Genomic DNA, 19,856 nt, shown 5'->3' on the forward strand with positions numbered 1-19,856 from the left:
TTTTGTGTTCCTTAAACTCTGCTTTTTAAAGGGATAGTACACCCAAAAATGAAAATCCTTTCGTTGTTTACAAACCTGTACAAATTACTTTGTTCTGATGAGCACAGAGAAAGATATTTGGAATAATATTAGCAGCTTTCAGTTCTGGAATATAGTTGACTACCATAGCAGGAAAAGTTAAATGGTGGTCAAAGGTGCTCCAGAACTGTTTTTCTAGATTCTTAAATGTTGGGTCCCAACAGAATTTTTTTGTTTGTTTCTATGGTAGTGGATGATATCCCAGAATTGAAAAGTGCTTACATTTTTCCAAATATCTCTCTTTGTGTTCAACAAAACAAATGCATTTTTGCAGGCTTGAAACAACCCATTATGTTTAAAAGCTTTATTTAAAAAGATGGCTAACGATCCCATTTTACACTGGAACAGATTTGTATATGAAATATTTAGTCAAAATTCAAAATGTATGATAAAGATGCTTCTTTTTGTGGGGCTTTCAGAGATGCAAAGTAACGCCAAATGAAGTTGCTGCCTGTTTTATTGATTTGACATAACGCATGGTTTTTCAAACCAAGTCTTATCCTTTTAGAACAAAATTAATCCAGTTGTACTTGTGCTACTGTTAAAAAGAAGTCAAGGAAATACTGTGATATTTGTGATAACTTTAAAGATGATCCCAAAAAAAGAGACAGTGGAAGTCCTACATGTTATCATTTGCGGGGTGGAAGAAACCAGATGTAGGCAGCAGCGGTGAAGGGGTGTTAACAAAGAGACTTTATTACAACAAGGCAAAACAAAAGCCCACGATGGGGAAACAAAAACAGACTAAATATATAATTAAAAAACAAAGACTTCCCACGAGGGGGGCAAAAACTAAACTATGGCAGACCAAAACAACGTCACAAAAAGGCAAGGTAAGCTAAGGTATCCACAGATTACGTGCAGGACAGCCAAGACACGACACGACACGACACGACACGACACGACACGACACGACACGACACGACACGACACGACACGACACGACACGACACGACACGACACGACACGACACGACACGAAACGAACGAGCACAGGACAATGAAACAATGAGGACTATTTAAAGGGGAACAAACACAGGATGATTAATAGGGACCAGGTGACGGGGATTAAACACTAAGGAAAGGCTAAACGAGACGAAAAGGGCGGGAAACACAGACGAGACATGAGAAAGAACATGGCCAGCAAATATATAAACAAAGCCATGTCTTTCTCACACAAAACCCTAAGGCTATGCCATGGCTCCGCCCACAGACCAAGAATAGACATGACAAGATGGCAGAATCAAATGTTAGATGTTTGCCAATGAAGTCCGATTATTGAGGTCTTGGGAATTCTTTTCAATAGAAAGGTTCTTGCCAATTTGATAACAAAATACAAAACTTATTCAAAATATGTTGTCTGACATTGTTAGACATTGCTTGTCTGACAAAAATGGTCTCTCAATACTGAAAAAAAATCACATGTGCCAAAAGATCAAACTTTATTACTCGAGTCAACAAAGCAGATATATATCCTCAGATCAGGCTTCGTTAGGTTATCATCACTTTTTATAAACCTCCCAAATTTGCCTGCCCTAATAATTTATCTTATTTCAAAGCTTCTTTGTAATGGTAGTGAGTTGCCAATTAGTCTATTGATAAAAACATATTAAAGTGAACTTATTAAAAACATATTACAAAAGGCTTGATATTGTTTTACCACGGTGCAGGATTACTTATTTTCCCAAAGCTACTAAACTGAAACGCAATATATTTCAAATACATCTACTAATAATGGTGTCAAAAGTGCATGCAAGTTGTTTTCTAAAAAAGAACAATGATACTTTGTATTTTTACAGTGATCAATCTGTGTCATACTATGTGCTAACTATAGCTACAAATGCCAAAATTCACCAGGCTAAACGTGTATTCAAAGCTCTGAATAAGCCGAAAGGAAGGGTGATAAATTGGTGTAAACTGAGGAGGTGAAGTCCGTCTTTTCTTTGGATAAGGGGATCTGCCAATATTCCATTCCATTCCATTTTCTACCGCTTATCCGAACTACCTCGGGTCACGGGCGGATCTGCCAATATCCCTTTGTTAAATCCAGTGTTTTTATAAAAACAAGCTGAACCAAGCCAATCGAGCAATTCATCAACCCTCGGCATTGGACATGCGTTGAATTTCGTCACAGCATTCACCTTGCGATAGTCTGCACAGAATCACACCGAGCCGTCGGTTTAAGTTACCAAAACTATTGGGCTCGCCAAATCGCTGCTGGACTCCAAAATCCAGCATGGTGCTTAATTTTGTCTGAACCACTCTTTTTTGTTCAGGTAGCCGATACCGCCGGCTGCGCACTACCATGCCTGACTTAGTCTCTATATGGGGTCCTGGATGAGAGTAGTGCGGCCAGGCAGGGGCGAGAACACATCCGCAAACTCCGCTTGCAACTTGGCAACAACGGTGATCTGGGATGGCGAGAGGTGATCACCATCTGGGGCCAGAGCGAGAGATTGACTTTTAGTGCTCCCTTCTGGCCCGAGATCATCCTGTCTACTTATCCCCGTCACCAGCATCACCGCATCCACCTCACTCCATTTTTTTAGGAGGTTGAGGTGGTATATTTGATGTGCCCCGCTTCTTTCTGATCATTCCACCTCATAATTGAGATCCCCAACTCGCAGTCTGACCACAAAGAGCCCTTGCCACTTGGCGAGTAATTTAGGGATCTATGTTGGGAGCAATATGAGTACTTTCTCTCCCAGTGTAAATTGGAGTAATCTGGGACCCCTGTTATATTGCTGGCTTTGTCTGTCCTGGGTATGTAACAAATTCTCTATAGAGTGCCACCCAAATGTGTGGAGTTTTGTTCTCCGGTCCATAACATACTGAATTTGTTTTTTGCTATCGGCGGTTTCTAGCAATCGGCCATCGGATTAGATTTAGCCGCCTGGAGAAGCAATTCCAGACGGCACTTTGACTAACTGGGCTGTATCCTGCTTTGACTGAGCGTCTTAGGTCACTCGATACAAATTGTTTTTTTTCAATTGCAAGATACGGATAGGAGAGCGGTCGAGATGGCTTGAGAAGCTGCTCGTCAATGGTGCGGACCTGTTCAAAGGGATTTTTGAGCGACTCGTCCTGAGACAGTTCCAGAGGAAAATCATCGCACAGAGAGAGATTTCTACTCTCAACAGCGCTCCATTCACTGTACCTTAAATCAGGCTGTGTTGAATTGAGGTTTGGTTATATCCTGAATCCACCAAACCCTGATACGTACCCTCCTTAATACTCACAGGTATTTGGTACAAGCCAGTCTGATCTAGGGCAGCCTGTGGGGCGTCGGGGAACTGGATCATCGTACCATTCTCCGTAACGGGACAGGGGTCCATAAAATGACCAGGATTCCCACACCGCCAACAGAACGGCCCAGACCTCCCCGCCGCCCTAGTGGCAGGAAGCAGGCCAAAAGATTGGTGAGGAAAGGGCGGAGGGACGGGGGCGGCAGCGCTTCTGTACAGGCCTGCGCCTCTGGGAAAAACTTCCAGTCTTCCTGCTGTGCCTGGACGAGGGCTTGGAAACACCTTTCCCGTTCTTCACTGAGACCCAGCAGGGCTTGATGTTGTTCACGGTAAAGACCAGCAAGTGATTGGAATTCATCCTTAAATGGCAATCCTGGCGGGGACTGCATACTGGCGGCGGCATTCTCCTCCCTTCCCGGGCTCCGGCAACAGTGTAACAAAGTCCAAGTAAGAAAGGAAGGAGAAAGGGTCGGCGAGGCTGGGACTCGGATTTATTCAAGATAATAAAAGATACAAGAGCGCCACTGCACATTCACTGGACAATAGCTCAAAACACTGTTCAGCATCAGATTCCCATCTCCGGGTAGCATGTGTCTGTAGTGAGTACCCAGCTGGTATCTCTCTCTCCTTTTCGTCTCCTCGATTTGGATTTTAACCGTCTCCGCACCAATCACAGGAATGAGACACAGGTGTTCATAATGTGCACTTGACCTACTTACACACCGCGCTCGTCTCCTGCCTCCATCTCCCGACATAGACCTAGCTGAACCACGCCCCCCTCACCACACACCTTAACCATGCTCAAACTATCTTACAAAGCCACCTTGGGTATAATACAACATATGCTCTTACACGGTTCCTCAACAGCTGCTTTATTAATGCATTTCCCAAGCTTACAAAATACTATTTTAAGAAAAATAATATATTTCATTTAATCAATGCATGCATTTGGTAAACTGTTCAGTTTTAAAGTCTGAGCATGCACGTGAAAAGTAATATCCTCAGACCCTAGCCTTAGAGCTTTTATACATCCAGTGATCAATTGCCACTCCTTTTTCCATTCTCGCCCATGCCTAGTTCATGAATGCGATTCAACAACCAAACAAAACTTGACGTGGTAACAAAGACAACTGAACAAAAACAGGTGGTGCTAAAGAGTAACTAAGGCAACTGACATCAGCTAAGATCAATAATGGCTCATAATTAGTTGAAAGGAAAAGGGAACGCAAAACAACACTACACAACATGCTTACCAGAGATATCACCAATAAAAATAAAATTTCCTACACACTTGATAATAACAAGGCTATCATAACAAGGAACTATGGTGGTTTTCTATTATAGTATTGAGTGTTCTTATATAAAATGATACATTTAGTTAGTTATAGGTTTAATGTATTCTTCAGAAATAATATTGGGCATGGGCCTCATGTATAAGTTTGAGCTCTTGAAAACCAGCATGAACAACAAATATCTTATCTTAACTGCACGTACACTACACATAATTCTAATAAAGAAGTTTGGTTTGTCGCATAGAGTCAAGGACACAGGGTATCTCTAAACAATGAGCTCATTTTTAAAAAAACTAATGTTATGAGTTTGAACACTTGAACATCTGCACACACACCAAATATCTTTTAACACTAAGACATACACCCCACACACTTTTGTTGAGAAGTTTAATTAATCGTATGCAGCCAAGGACGCTGGGTTGCTCATGCTACGCTAAACAATGAGCTAATTTTTAATAAAAACAAGGTTAAATCATGTAGCGTCCGAAAGCCCCGGAAAAGTGTCAAGATAAAGAGGAACCCCTGTCTCTGAGATTTCTTTCTGCGATGGAAGGCCAATTCACCACAAAAGAACCAAACCGAACAGAATGTATACAGAGAAACACAGACACAGGTGGTGTTAATTAAAACTACAGAAACCAAGGAGAACACAATCTGTAACCAAGGAAACTAACAGGGTAATGAATTTGAATAAACAGGGAACACTTTGAAGAACATAAATGTAACATAACCCCAATATGTAATGTAGAATGTAAATCATAAGATATAACATCATCTGATTATGTAATACAGATTACATGTTACTGGTTACTCTAGTCTACAACAATGTATAGACCTCTTCGCAAGATTCAGTTTACAAAACTTCTGTTAGTTGTGCTTTATTAAAACGGTTGCGTTGTGTTAAATAACTGAAATAGGAAGGTCTTCTCAACTCAACTCAACTTTATTTATATAGCGCTTCTTACAATTTTCATTGTTACGAAGCAGCTGTACATGAGACACATTGAATACAAAAAAAACAACTAAAGGCATATACCTGTAAAAACAAGAAAAAGGTGAAAACTACAAAAGACAGACATACAAATGCTCCACACACACAATATGCATACATGCTTACACACATTGACATGCAAACACACTCGCACACACGCACAGTGAAAGCACACATTTGGGATAATGTGGATCAGCATTGTAACCGTGTGTTTTAAAAAATTCCCACAACCACAGTAAATACATTGTTTGTGTTGAAAATTAACATAAAGTCATGTGTTATTAATGTTATGTTTTATTTCTGGTGACAGCCGCTGACTTCACGTGTTTGCGTAACGGAAATTCGTTTATTCCCACTTCAACCCGGAAGTATCGTCTTGAATGAGTAACATTAAAAGTATTTAGTAACTTTAAAACATGAATGTTATTATGAATCATAAAAAGGTTACAAGTATTTGCTAACATTAAAAGACCACCGTGGCATAAATTATGTCGGGGTTGAAAGGGGAATTATCGAATTCGAGTGCACGTGAAGCAGCATGAGTCATAATTGTCATAAGGAGGCGTGGTTTAGCTAGCTTGCTAATGCTAACCTCAATGAAACTATTTAGCTTTATTAAAATAAATCAGATAACATATCATAACAGTTTTGCTGCTCTCACAAAAATTGACCACGGTTTTTACCAATAAAACTACAATTTTACATCATAGCAAATTTTCATAATTGTAGGCTCCCACTCACTAGTTGCAAAAACAGACGTCTCTGAACATCAAAGGGCGGGATCTTTCTCTCTTGTATGCCTTCAAAGCTAGCTTGCTAATGCTAACCTCAATGAAACTATTTAGCTTTATTAAAATAAATCAGATAACATATCATAACAGTTTTGCTTTAACAAAAAAATAAAAAAATATGTCTACCACACTTTTAATTTACAGCAAATATTCATAATTGTGGGGTCCCACTTTCCACAGTGAATAACACCATCCACCCCCAAAATCAGTTTAAATATGCTATTACATACTATTACTACATATGTCTCTATTTCTATCTTCAAACTATTTATACAACGCATTATTACGTTGTCGCCCTGCATAAAAATGTAAATAATTCGGCTGTTCCTGAATTATGTTGACATAATATGACACATCGATTTTGTTCCACATTCCTCCAACATTGCAATAACATTAAACCATTTTTTAAAATATGCACTTCAAATATTAACAAATTTTAAAGCCTATCTAGCGATTTTCGCGATGGCCCCGCCCCCTTCGCCGGTCAGCCACTCGAAGCTGTCGCCCTCAGAAGCTGTGAGAGCCATTTTTGTTTCATGGCACACAGAGCTCGTTGGGTGTCTTTTTTAATGCTATCACAAGGTACTCGGTATAAGGTAAGACAGTCTTTTACAAAACTATGCATCTGTTTGATCGACGAAGCGTGGTGTTTCATCAGTGTATCGTTTATTTTGAGCAGTTACGCCATTGAGACCTCGCTTGCGGTATATGCTCAACTACATTTTCAGTCGGTCTTTTTTTGCCTGTTAGTTTTCTCAAGTAGACACCCAAAGTGGGGCTGAATAACGTATGATGTCTTTAAAGTGCTTTTGTTTAGTAACGTAACGTTTAAATGGCCACCTGGCAAGTATAAGGCGATTGTTTAGCTCCCCTTTTTGTCAACTGAGTGTTCCTCTATTGTATTGCGTTGCATCGACGTTGGAAATCGTATTAAATGTAATTGTAGATCATTGACGTTCACTGCTACAAACCGCTGGTTTTGTCGAATCATTTCGCCTTTAAGGTATCATTGGATCTTTTTGCTGCTTTGGTTGCTAAGGAAGATAAAAATAGCGAGACAGGATCTATGTTTTAGTATGCGCGTAGTTACGTCAAACCGCGTGAAGTGTCGCAATTTAGAGTCGCTGCGCGATCTAGCTACTAACTTAATGCATATCTGCGTGGATAAATTCATATTTGTGAATTACGGGCGGTGTTTTATCACTATAACCTGTTATTTGCTCATACATATGTATTTAAATGATCAGTTTTTCTACATGTAAACAAACTACAGTTTTGTGATTATTTTTGATTTCGACGCACGTACAGCAACCTTAAGTAACATATGTAACAACAGCGTATCTTAGCGTGCCAGTTTTTTTCTTATTTGGATTTTTATGTTTGTAAAGATTATAACAATGTTGAAATCTTATTTAATCTTATCTTATTTTGTTAACCCTTATTTAATGTTTAAACTTAAAACTTATTTTTATGATAACTAACGTGTGCATGCGGTTTTTTGTATTTAAGGGCTGTGTCCACCGAGGCGTATTTGCGCGGGTTAAAACGGCAGGAGTTCGGCTAAAAACGCCCGCTGCAAGCGCAGCGTTCTGCCCAAAGTTGAGCAGTTTACAACTCTGGGCGCCCCGGTCGGATGACGACGCTGTTCTTGGGGAAAACGTGTAGCTTCAGCGCAGAAAAAAACGTCAACTTGTGCCTTTTTTTTTAAAAGCGCTGCGTTTTTCGTTCAAAACAGTTGAAGAAACAGGTCGGCCGCAGGCGGTGCACACAGCCCCTTATGTGTAATCGTTTTCGCAACCAATCGTAACGTATGTAAAAGGTAAATCTTAGCGTACCATTTTATTTTCTTATTTAGATTTTTTGTTTGTGAAGATTATAACAATGTTGAAAACGTCCCTTATTTCATTTTTAAACTTTTTATTTGTGTGATAACTTGCGCGCACCCTACATGCAGTTTTTACATTCATGCGTAATCGTTTGTACTAGGTCTTCAATCATGTGTCATGCGACAACATATGCAACAGTAATTACGTCTTTATGATGCCTTATCAATGAACTACCTTGACACAATAATCAAAGATAAATGAAGAGGCGCTTAGCAACCCTGTGAGTACTGCAAGTCTGAAGCTAGTTAACCATTAATTATGACGATGCGGTTAGTTGAATTCAGATACAAAACACACAGTTGCGACATTGGTTGTTTGTTTATGCTCTTGTTTGTTGAAGTCTGCTTTTTAGAGGTGTAACGCACTAGGGGTGTAAATCAGACAGTTCATCACGATACCTTGCAATATCGATTGTCTCCACCATCGATGCGAGATTTGCCGATACCTCTGAAATTTTTGCTATTCGATTTTATCGATATTTTGATATTGCTTGCCTAGTTTACACAAGCAGTTACATTTTGAATAACTCACATATACAAGCTAAATATATAAGATAAACGTTTAAATAAATTCTTTGAAAACTACACACTAGGGGTGTGACAAGATTTTCCTTCGAAATTGTGGCCCTTGTAGTCACATATGCTCCCTTAATATATTTGGGAGCATTTGTGTGAGTGAACTAGATATAAGAATGCTGTCTTTCTAATGTCTGATAAAAATGTATTGTAAAGGCAAATCAAAGAGACGCAACGGCAATCAGGGGTCCCGGTGCCGATAGTACAATGTACCTACTTTTTTTTTTTTCTCGCTAGTGTGAATAGGTCTTTAGGAAAGCGTTGTTTTGATTCAAAGTCTTGTTCAAAGTGAAAATGTAATCCTTCTGTCGTTATGTAAAAATATGTTAATGACCCCTGTTTCTGATGCTAATTACCTTTTGTGTATCAATAGCTGTCGCTCAGGATTTGATTACCCTAGTGGTGAGGTGAGGTTAAGGTTTGAATCAGTAGAACACTAAAGGTATCAATTGGTAAAGCATGATGTATATTATCATTTTGTTGTGGTCCTTGTCTGTACTTGCATAAACACAATGGCACATGTCTAAAATACTGTAGTTGTACCATGTTTAAAAATAAGCTTTCAGTGTGTTGACTCATCCACCTGTTGGCGCTCGTTTTGTAGGTGTCAACTAGACATGTGCCGGTGTTCGGTTATACGGTTTACCTAAGTAGTGAAAATGCACGGTAGTGTTATTGCGGGCATGTCAAATCATTGTGATGAAAAATCTTTTCCTTTGACTGGATAAAATAACACTCGCTTACGCTGCATAAGCATCTTGCGAACGCACAGTTGTATGTAAACAGCCTCACGTGGAAGGCGGGGAGTTGCTGACCAAAGGTGAAATATAAGTTATGTCACGCCACTTCTCATATTTACATGTTTCTGAATACCACATAGAAACAAGTAGCCGAATTATAGTGCCAAAATTGCATGGGTTATATTGCCATTTGCTTTCCTGACAGCTGAAGAGTTAGCTTGGTTCACTATAGGCTTGGGCCGTTAGACGATGACATCGGCAATGGCTGCCAGGCATGATGGCATGACACAATTTTCATCATGAGGGTCCGTGGTCGTCCGCACAGTCTAGATGTTGACCGATAATTGATTTTTCTGATATCGATAACTAAGGTTGTGAGGACCTAATGATAACGATTAATTTCCGATAGTTTTTTTAATGGTTTATTTCAAATAAAAAAACACAAATGTAAATAAGCAATGAAGTGTATTACAACAATAAACACTTTGCTTGAACCACTTGACTGCATTGTACTTTTAAATAAAATACATAAATATGAACTACATTGATAAATATCAAAATCCAGTGAATGATTTAAACAGAATTATAAGTTGGTCATTTGAAAAATAATTATAATTTAAAACATTATTGACACAAAACTAGCAGAATGACGGATCCATTGTAATATTTGACAATATATACTGTTGTGTTCACATGCGTGTCTGTTTACATTAAAACGAATGTACTTTTAAACCCCCGTCGAATGTATTCCACTCTGTGCAGACTGTGGTCTTGCGTCTACAAACCAAACCAGCTGTCAGTTTTATTTCCACCTCTAGAGGTCGCTATTTTACACTATACTTGGAACTCTCCACCTGCGTATCACAGTATAGTTTTACCTGCTGCGTCTGGATCAAATGCAACCAGGAAAAACTATCTGTGGGGATTATTGCCGATATTTCAAATTACCGTTATCCGTGTTATCTCAAAACAATAAATTGTCAACCTCTAGACGAGTCCACAGTACGCAGACACATTCTGCGCATGTGTCGACCTCGTCCATTCATTCTTATCCACAGTTGAGTATGATTTTGAAGCTGTGCAACGCGTGTAGACATGTGCCTGGATCACCGCTGTTACCACTAAATCCTGCTGAAACCGAGCTGGCTGCGATAATGCACGGTGTCGATTATTTTATTGATACGTAGGTTGTCTGTGAACCATGGCTCTGGGATCAGTAGGAAATGCTGCTTGATCTAGAAACAGTGGGAACGTGCATTTAAAAAAGCAACACCCATCAAACATGATCATTATAAATATACTTTATTATCATGAAAATACCTGAGGAGGCTTGAGGAACAGTGATAAAAACATGTTCTTAGACATTTCCTAGATCTACTTATGTTATGGTCTTTTTCAACAGTGCGTATTTGGAGTTTCTGCTCGAGAGCGCCCTCTGGCTTTCGGATGCAGCAGCATTTTACTGTTCTTCACTCACAAATTCATAATATATATAAAATTTAATATATTTTCGGTTAACCGGGCAGATGTTTAAACGCATGTGTGCGTGAGACAGATGTAGTAAGTGAACGAAAAGAGTGAATTGTAGTAATGCGCTCACGCTGTTTGTGTGGAAACTTGTAAATGACGACCTGAACTGTGCGCGTCTGCAATCGCAGCGGGAAACATCAGTGCCGCGTGACCCACTTTGTTGACTTATCACACACACACACAGCCCACACTGGTGGGGTCACAATCTACTTGTCTTTTCACATGAAATTACAAACGGAAGAAATTCCAAATTTGCAGACCGTACATGTGCGAATACTTATAGGATATTTTTTAAGGTTTTGGCGATGGCCATCTAGCAAACTGATACACCCCAACCCACGCCTCGCCCCTCCCCACCGATGTCATCGTCTATCGCAATGTTTCAATGTAGGCATCGTCTGATGCCAATTTGGTAGACATCGCCCAACCCTGGTTCGCTAGCTACGCTAAAGTTTACAATGAGAGCAGTTTGTTATTCCATGTCATGTTGGTAGCATCCAATCATTTCCTTTCATCGGACCGTGATCGTCAGTGACCGGAGGAAAAGGGCACATGTTTCCCATTCATAACTCATAAACGCCTCGCCCATTAATGAAAACACACAAAAAGTACTTATTATCCGAATACTTGATTAATCGATCAAATAATTGGTAGAATACTCGATTACTAAAATAATCGATAGCCAAAGCCCTACAATCAGCAAGGTTGTTCTGCAGCTATTGTACTTTAGTGATAGACGGGGAACAACAGGATACAATCAAGGCTAAGTGTCCTTCCTGAAAGAATGATTGTACTTCAAGAACAGAATGGTTGTACAAATGCCTTCTAATGCTTCTTGCTGAAACTATAAAATAGTTACAAGTATAGAGGCTTTCGGTCCAGGTAGTTAAAAGGAATTAACTTATAATAGGCACCACGGCAGTTCCCCGGAGCACTACATTATCAAAAATTGTACCATCAGGAACTCCGAAATGCTGTTGTCCGTGTGACCAAGTGTGGCATTCATAAACATAAAAAACTATTGTTTAAGTATGTTGTGGGTTAAGTGATGACATGGAATGTCTATGTATATACTGTGATTCGAAAGAGCAAATAAGAGGGCTAAGAAACTAAGGGGTGGTTTTCCTTATGGGGCTTATGACTAGCATCATTTTGGATAAACTTTAACTTTAAGGAAGTGGAAAAATGTCTCTCTGTGTCTTTTCCGTTTCATGAGTGGCAGAAGCAGCACATTCATAACCAAAAAGCAGCTTAAAGTTACTTGTAATTAATAAATGAATGATTACAAAACTGTCATTTTTTTCTGACTGGACAAATGATTATAAACAACTTCAACTTTATTGGGTATTCAGTTGTATTAAAACACATTAAGTTCAGAGAGTAAATGTACATAGCGATTAGGGATGCACCGAAAGGAAAATTCTTGGCCGAAACCGAAAAAGAGGAAACCAAGTCCGAAAACCGTAACACCGAAAGAAATTATGCCAATTATTAGTACCCTTGCATTTATGGCTATGACTGTGTACTAACTTTACTAAAATCAAGGCATTGCAATTGCATAAATATTAAAGTTTCAAAGAATAAATCAATTACAAATTATGCAAATATTTATTTAGCACATTGCAACAATGCACAGTATAAAATAAAATTCAACTAAGATGTTTAACTTGACCCCACTAATGTGTATATTAAATAATAATGTACAGGTCTACTGGCCTGCTGAAAAGTTGTACAATTAAATGTTCTCTCATGAAAACAAAGTGCATTTAGGTCAAGTGCATTTTACATTTTTCTCTGTAGGACTACTACAAGAAAGTGCATTCAGAACAAGTGCAACTGCTTAAAGATACAACAATATTTTCTCTGTAGGCCTTCAACATAATAGTGTATCAAAACAAAGACTCCCATAGCCCATATGCTAACTGTAGAACTTTAACAACAACAAATGCACCAAGAATTACAGATGTCTAAAGTTGATAATAAGTAGCCTAAGAATAGAATAACCAACTTATTCTGTCGTCTGAAGCGCCATGATGTTCAGGAACGGAATTTGTGACGTCTTTTAAAACGTGTTAATAGTTAAGTTATGAAAATAAAAGCCCAACAGTCTAGAAACACAAGTAAAAAACCCTTTACAGTGGTAAGAGACTTACTCTAATAAAAATTAAGTAAAAAAAAAACATTTCCTAGTGTTGAAGTCTATAAAATTACTGTACAAAACCGTTGGAATAAAACGAAATTAAGGAAAATGGTGCAGCGCACATTTAAAGAACGAGATCTCTGCCATTATCACTACACGAGGAAACATTAGGGACAACAACAAATAAGCAGTGAAGCAAGTTTTACGCCGTTTATCATGTGCATAGTGTCTGGACTTTTGATCATCTCTTGTATGTTTTGCGATCGTGGTCCGGCTCGCCTGAGCAGTGGAGCGGATATAACTCCTGGTGCTGTATATGGGGGGCTCTGTCACCTCGCGAAACATTGTATAAAAATTTTGCATGCCATAGTTTACACAGGATTGGCGGAAAATGTGCATTACTTGCAATACTTCTTCATTCTTCATGTTATGTGGTTTACTTTGATAGGTGAACTGTCTTTCCCGCGTCCCAGCGCGACACCCGACGGGTTTTCCCAAATCGCATCACATGTCTAGTCAGTACAAATGACAACGACACGTAGGTAGCTTCACGAGCATATCCCGCTGAAGGGAAACAGGGATTTACAAATTGCCCTCATTGTAATCTGCCAGAATGACGGGCGGCCATCAGATTTTTCCGTCACTGGTAGAAAAATCTGTCAATGACAAAGAATCTTTCGGATTACGCGACCTCTGGTTCACACACGTAAAGGAATTTTGGTCGCACTCTAGCCCTGAGGGTGCATGCAATTTAGGAGACGCTTTAGTGCTGCGATTAAAGGAATAACGTCCGCTACAAATGCATCAAAGGAGCGGTATCTGTTTGTGTCATCACAACATTTCACGCGTATTGTTTCGATGATAGAAGTCTTTCGGCCGAAATCCGAATATTCGGTGCATCCCTAATAGCGATGATGTCACAAACGTACTAAATAGCACGTTACATCCCCTTGCACCATAGTGGCGGGTAAAAATAGATTATGGTGTCTTTTTTTAAGAGACTGTCTGTCAAAATGACGAATAAAAAGTCTACCACAGCATCTGCCTAGGCTAATCCCTGACCAGGAAACTACCCCTTAAAGCAATGTGCAGTGCTACATAAAACCAAGGCTAATCAAAGAACATAACCCACAAAGGCAACAGGAAAATGCTGTTTACATTAGCTGTCTGTAAACCTTACTCTGCTAATGTAGTCCCACTTAATGGTGTTCATGTAACTAAAATCTAATTTCCTGTAAAGCTAACACGGCGAAAAGCGGTGACTTCTGTCAGTAGATAGAGTAAGTAAATATGACAAAGGTTCCTGGGGTGTGAAAGCCCCTAGCTGCACTCTGAAGTGCTGTGTAACGCATTGAAGTGTAAAATGAAGCTTTCACAGCTAGAAGCTTCTGCCTTCACAGGCTTGTGTATCAGTTTTCAGGCTTATGGCTGCTATTCAAAAAGTTCTATAAAATTGGTATTGTAATGACAGACTCTACAATGTTTCCAAAAGCCACAAGCATAAAGTAGTGCCTAGTAACAGTCTTTAAGACCAGCAAGCTCGTTTTTTTAACTATTTGTCTAACAAGTTGCTAAAAAATGTAATTCTTCTTTGCATTTATAATTCGTTACTTAAACATCCTCTCTATATTCACAGACACCTGTGGTCCTTATGCATACCAGCTGCAAAAGTGCACCATGAGTTGTGAAGAACAGGGCATTGGGAGGGTAGTTCATTCCTGGGCAAGATTTGCCCCAGCTGGAGAAAGTGCCCTAATGGAGGCCCTTAGGGTCTTTAATCCCATGACGAAGGACCTGACGGACACTGAGAGACAAATGTTTTCCTTTCTTCATGACTTACGGAAAGAAGGAGCCAAGCCTGTTGTATTGAAGAGCAAAGATGTGTACGGATACAGATCTTGCACTGCAGAGCCCCTTTCATCCAGGACTGTCGCCAAGGTCCAGAAAGTCCAGAAACCATTGAAAAAGAAAGCACGAAAAGGTTTGGGAAAGGTCAAGGAGGTGAACTACTCGGCGCTCAGTAGAGCGGCTAAGAACATTCTTCAAAACCAACCCAAGATTCTGCTTACTAACCTTTCCATAGACTCTCTTAGGCAGAACAGTGCTTCAACATCGACGACAGAAGAGAAGCAGTCTCTTCAAGCGTCACAGTGCCTCAAGCTCACAAACATAAAGGGAGCAACTGGGGGCCACACTGCAAGGCTGCAAATTCACTTTGGAAGCACACCCAGTCCTGCTCTACGGCCGCCACCAGATCTGTCTGGAATTCCGCGTTCTGTAAACGGCGGACAGACTTTAAACGTAGTTGCCTTGGACAACAAACGCATTTTGTCTTGTCCGATCAAAGCAGATGATGCCCTCATTGGAGACTCCGCCCCGGAAGTCTGTCAAAATGGTTTCAGGCTTAAAGATGGTAGCATTTACAAAGCGCTGGAAACCGTGTCTGGTAAACCTGATCTGATGAACGGTGGTCTAGACCATTTTCAAAGGTTTACCTGGTCCCAGTCAACACTCACCAATGGCCAAGATCTTTCTAGACTGAATGGAAATGGCCTTGAGTGGAAAGTCATAAAAGTAGATGATTCTGTCACAGACGAAGAGGTGAGGAGAAAGGCACAGAAGATTTTGCAAGTGAATTTGTCGCCTGTGATACAGATTCATCCTCTTGTCAAACTCTAGTCAAACTCTATATAGACTCTGCCAGGGATTTAGTTTTCGTTTCCTTTCTTGGATTGTTTGCAGTGTTTCGTTTTGGAGTTAAACCATTTGTACTCTGGATGGGAGCATTGCAGCGACCTCCGAGTTTTGCATTATCGTCAAGTAATATCATAATCCAAAGATGGGATGTTGTTTGCTCTCACAGTATTTTATCTCCAGATACATCCCAGGACCCTTTGACTTTAATTTTATGTATTTCTAACGTCTTGAAGGAACAGACTTATGAACAAACACTTATTTATGACTATGCAGTTCCCAGATTTCTGTCTTTGTTGGAATATTGTGGGCACAGACTGCTAGCTAACTGGACTATGGGAACAGACTTTGTAGAGTGATTTATCACATGCTACTGCTTAAAAAGGCAACGATGCCCTGATCGGGGTGGTCATAGTTTGTCTTTATGCTTTTCTACATCTTAGGATCCTATCGATGACGACAACACGCAGGTTTTTGACCTCACCTGTTTAGTAATATGTTAGTCTGCCGGCATAGACTGCATATGATGTTTATGTTCTAACACGTTCAGATTGGGGGCACTTTTTCGTATTAATTTAATTTCATGGCAAAATAAATGGCCTTATTCTTTAAGAGTGATAAAGGACCTGTCTTTGTATTTCTTTAATTGTTTCTTTCTGCACTCTTGTCTTTATAAATTCTTTGATTTTATTTTCTTAAATTGTGCCAATACCAACCCTGGTGTTTAGTTTACCCATTTTGTTGGTGCCATGATCCTAAGGAATTTTCAAACTCTGATTAAGCGATGGACCGCTGGTCTGTTGATATGACACTTCCTCAAACACTTGAATAAGAGTTTGTTTTCACAATGTTAAAGTTAGTTCTAGGTTTTTTATTACACATATCAGAGTTGGTTAATCCATGTCAGTTTGACTTGTGGACATAATTGTTTTTTGAACCAATTCACCCATTTCTGAGAAGTCTCAAAAAAGAACCCACCATCCTGATCCACCACTAGGTTTTAAAGGTATTGAAGGCAAAATATATTAAAATACCTGTTATCAATATCCAGAGAGTATACCCATTGCAAACTAAAAAGTACATTCAGATCTTCTGGTTAACCTTTTTCAAATTCATTCATGAATTTTCCGTCCCTACATTTTATTTGTTAAGGTTATTCATGTGCATAAAGCTGTAAAGGCGTCAGGACTGACATTTTAACAACAAAACATTGAGAGAAGAGCCCCAAAATAAATGATGATAATAGAGCAGTTCATTGGTTCCACAAAGCGTTGAAAAACAAATGTCTGAAATTTGTTTGTGAGATATGTTCAAAAGATTCATCCTCACACAATTAAAGCAAAAGATTTATTTTTCTTTTTTGTCGTCACTTGTTTTCATACACTTGAATCTGTGACACGCAAAAGCTGTAAATGTCATTGTGGTATTTTTAGTTACTGTTACCAAATTGTGAATTAAAAAATGTTTGAAGAAATTGTGTTGTGGCTTAATAGGATCTCTTTAGTGTTGCATTAGTAAAGTTTCCACCATCTAATTTTACTACAGCACCTTCTTACTCAGAACTTGGATTTAAATATCAAGGTTTGTGAAAATTTGATGTTTTATTCAATAGTTAAAGATTTTCATGCATACTATGCCATATCCATAGGATTACCTTTTCCTTGGCACAGTTGCATTTGGCTTGCTCGCCAAGAGCTTAAGGACATTACACCATATTTTTGTTAAGCTCATTTGAAAGTCTCTTGACAACATAGCAAATTCCAAAGAGTCTTTTAGATCTATTTTTAATATGTTTTATGCTTGGAGTGAGCCTTTACTGAATGTGAAAAATGTTATGAAAATCATCATTTGATTCAATGGTAAAAGCAAATGAAATATGGGCACACCCATTATTGGCCAGTCCAACAAGTTTGGTCAATTGGTGACATCAGGGCCTCTTGCGCATTTTGTGAACTGGTTTTGGTATGATAAGGCTTAATAATTGGCTTCGGCCTAAATCCCATTTCTACCCCTTACCTCTACACATTGTCTTGATTCTCTTTTGGTTGGAGGGGTAGGGGTAATATAGCCCTCCAAACCAAGATTTTACAGCACCTCACTACAAAGGAAGGGGTATGAAAATGTCCAACATGGCCGCTCATGCGAGTATAATGTAAGCCTTTATTTTGGCTTTAATGTTAAATCATCTTGTTTATGAAAAATTTAATGTTGTGTTCAGTTTCTTGTCATGAATACTTGAAAAGGTTATAAAAAGTTGCTAACGTAACTCATTACTGATTGCACGATAGAACAACAACATATACAACTTCAAAAAAGTAGTTGTAACCAGGGCCATCTCTGGAATGCAATCACGAAACGGGGAAGCAGAATGCGCTCGGAGTCTCTGACCAAAGCGGCAAACAGACTGGGTTGTCTGGTGAGCTCCTTTTGAAGAAAAAGTTCAGGGTCACTCGTAAGGCTGTTATCCATGAAACTGATATAACTACAGCTGACAGCAGCATCTTGGAAGTTTGTGATAAACATTGCCTTATCTCCGTAGGATCAGTGACGTATTATAATGGCATATGACATTGTGGTGGTGTCCCATATCTTAGGGGACTGGTTTAAGCCCTTCCTCTTGCCACTCTTTTTCAAGGGGTAGGTGGAGGGGTATAAAATAGAATTGTGATTTGGGTCTTAGACTGCCTGCAGGGGCAACCACCATTCCACCAAATGTCATGTCTCTAGACCGTGTGGATTGAACTTCTTGATGTCTTCAATAAAACAGGGTTTTTGTAACTGAACCAAAGTGAATTTCATTAAGTTCCTACTAATGAATATTTCAACACTAACGAAACGTGTATTTGGGTTCCACTAAATCCACCCAACCAAAAACATTGAGACCTCATTGGGGTTTAATCACATAGTTTGGCTTTAGAAAACCTGAGATTGTTGAATTATCGAAGGAACTTGCAGAACAAAATTATTATCTCTAGGTGTTTTTTAGAATTTTCTTGTCATGTCATTGGAATGTTGTTGTGGTTAACGCCCAGTTTTCGTCACGTATACATAAATGGCTGATCTAATAATCATCGTTCGATGCTAACACAAATGCAATATTCAGCATTTCATGGCACCCTTTAAGTACTTTACAAGTAGGTGAATTAGTATGAATTTGTACCATGTCATTTGTACATTGTAGTAAGATTTTACACAGATAAGTTAGAAGGTGAGGCTGGGTTTTACACAATGTTCCCAAGAATTTCCTTTGTTTTTGAAACACACATTTCGTTTAGTCATTAAGGCGTTTCATAACTTTTTTTGTATTTTCTCAGATTTTTGCAACATACAAAAATAGAGAGAGTCTGTGCTCTCTAAACAGTTTTGTGTTGTGTTTTACACCAGTCATTTTTTTGCTTATCGCCAGGCATGTTTTCGTACCAAGTCGAAGGTCTGCCATTTTCCCCCAATAGCAAACTACAACACTTCATAAAATTCTTGTAGTTCTCATTTGAAGGTCTCTTTCACAACATTGCTAAGCAAACACAAGGGAAGGTGTGACAAATGACACATTGGTGTGGCTAAAAGCCGCCCTTCTAGGGTTTCTACTCCCGTTTCGAGGAGGGATGAGTGCTTTGCTGTGAGCGCGATAAATATGGGGGATGGGAGGTGAAAACGAGCATGGTGGAGGAAAGCCCAGCTTTGTTCACTGCAGTCTTTTTAGCCTCTGGGTCCTAAAGTCCTGGGGATTTCTTCTAATTTACACAAAATTAAAAACCTATCTAGCAAAGAATGTACCGCATGGATCGCTGCAATATATTGTAAGAACAATGGCAGAAACACATTGACTTGAATATTTGATTTTCAAAATCAAACCGACAAGTGTGGTTGTTTTACGGCATTTATTTGAATACTG

At 39.2% G+C, this 19,856-nt stretch overlaps 1 protein-coding gene across 1 annotated transcript; it reads left to right on the top strand.

The window, feature by feature from the left end:
* Positions 1-6,864: 6,864 nt before the first annotated feature.
* On the top strand, positions 6,865-17,316 carry ccdc71 (coiled-coil domain containing 71). Its single transcript, XM_056759537.1, has 2 exons — positions 6,865-6,992; positions 14,904-17,316. Exon 2 carries the CDS (start codon positions 14,945-14,947, stop codon positions 15,944-15,946), a length of 1,002 nt encoding a protein of 333 aa, XP_056615515.1. The 5' UTR covers positions 6,865-6,992; positions 14,904-14,944; the 3' UTR covers positions 15,947-17,316.
* The last annotated feature ends 2,540 nt before the right edge of the window (positions 17,317-19,856 follow it).

Source organism: Triplophysa dalaica, chromosome 10 (genome assembly GCF_015846415.1).
Source record: "Triplophysa dalaica isolate WHDGS20190420 chromosome 10, ASM1584641v1, whole genome shotgun sequence".
In the NCBI taxonomy this organism is placed as follows: Eukaryota; Metazoa; Chordata; class Actinopteri; order Cypriniformes; family Nemacheilidae; genus Triplophysa; species Triplophysa dalaica.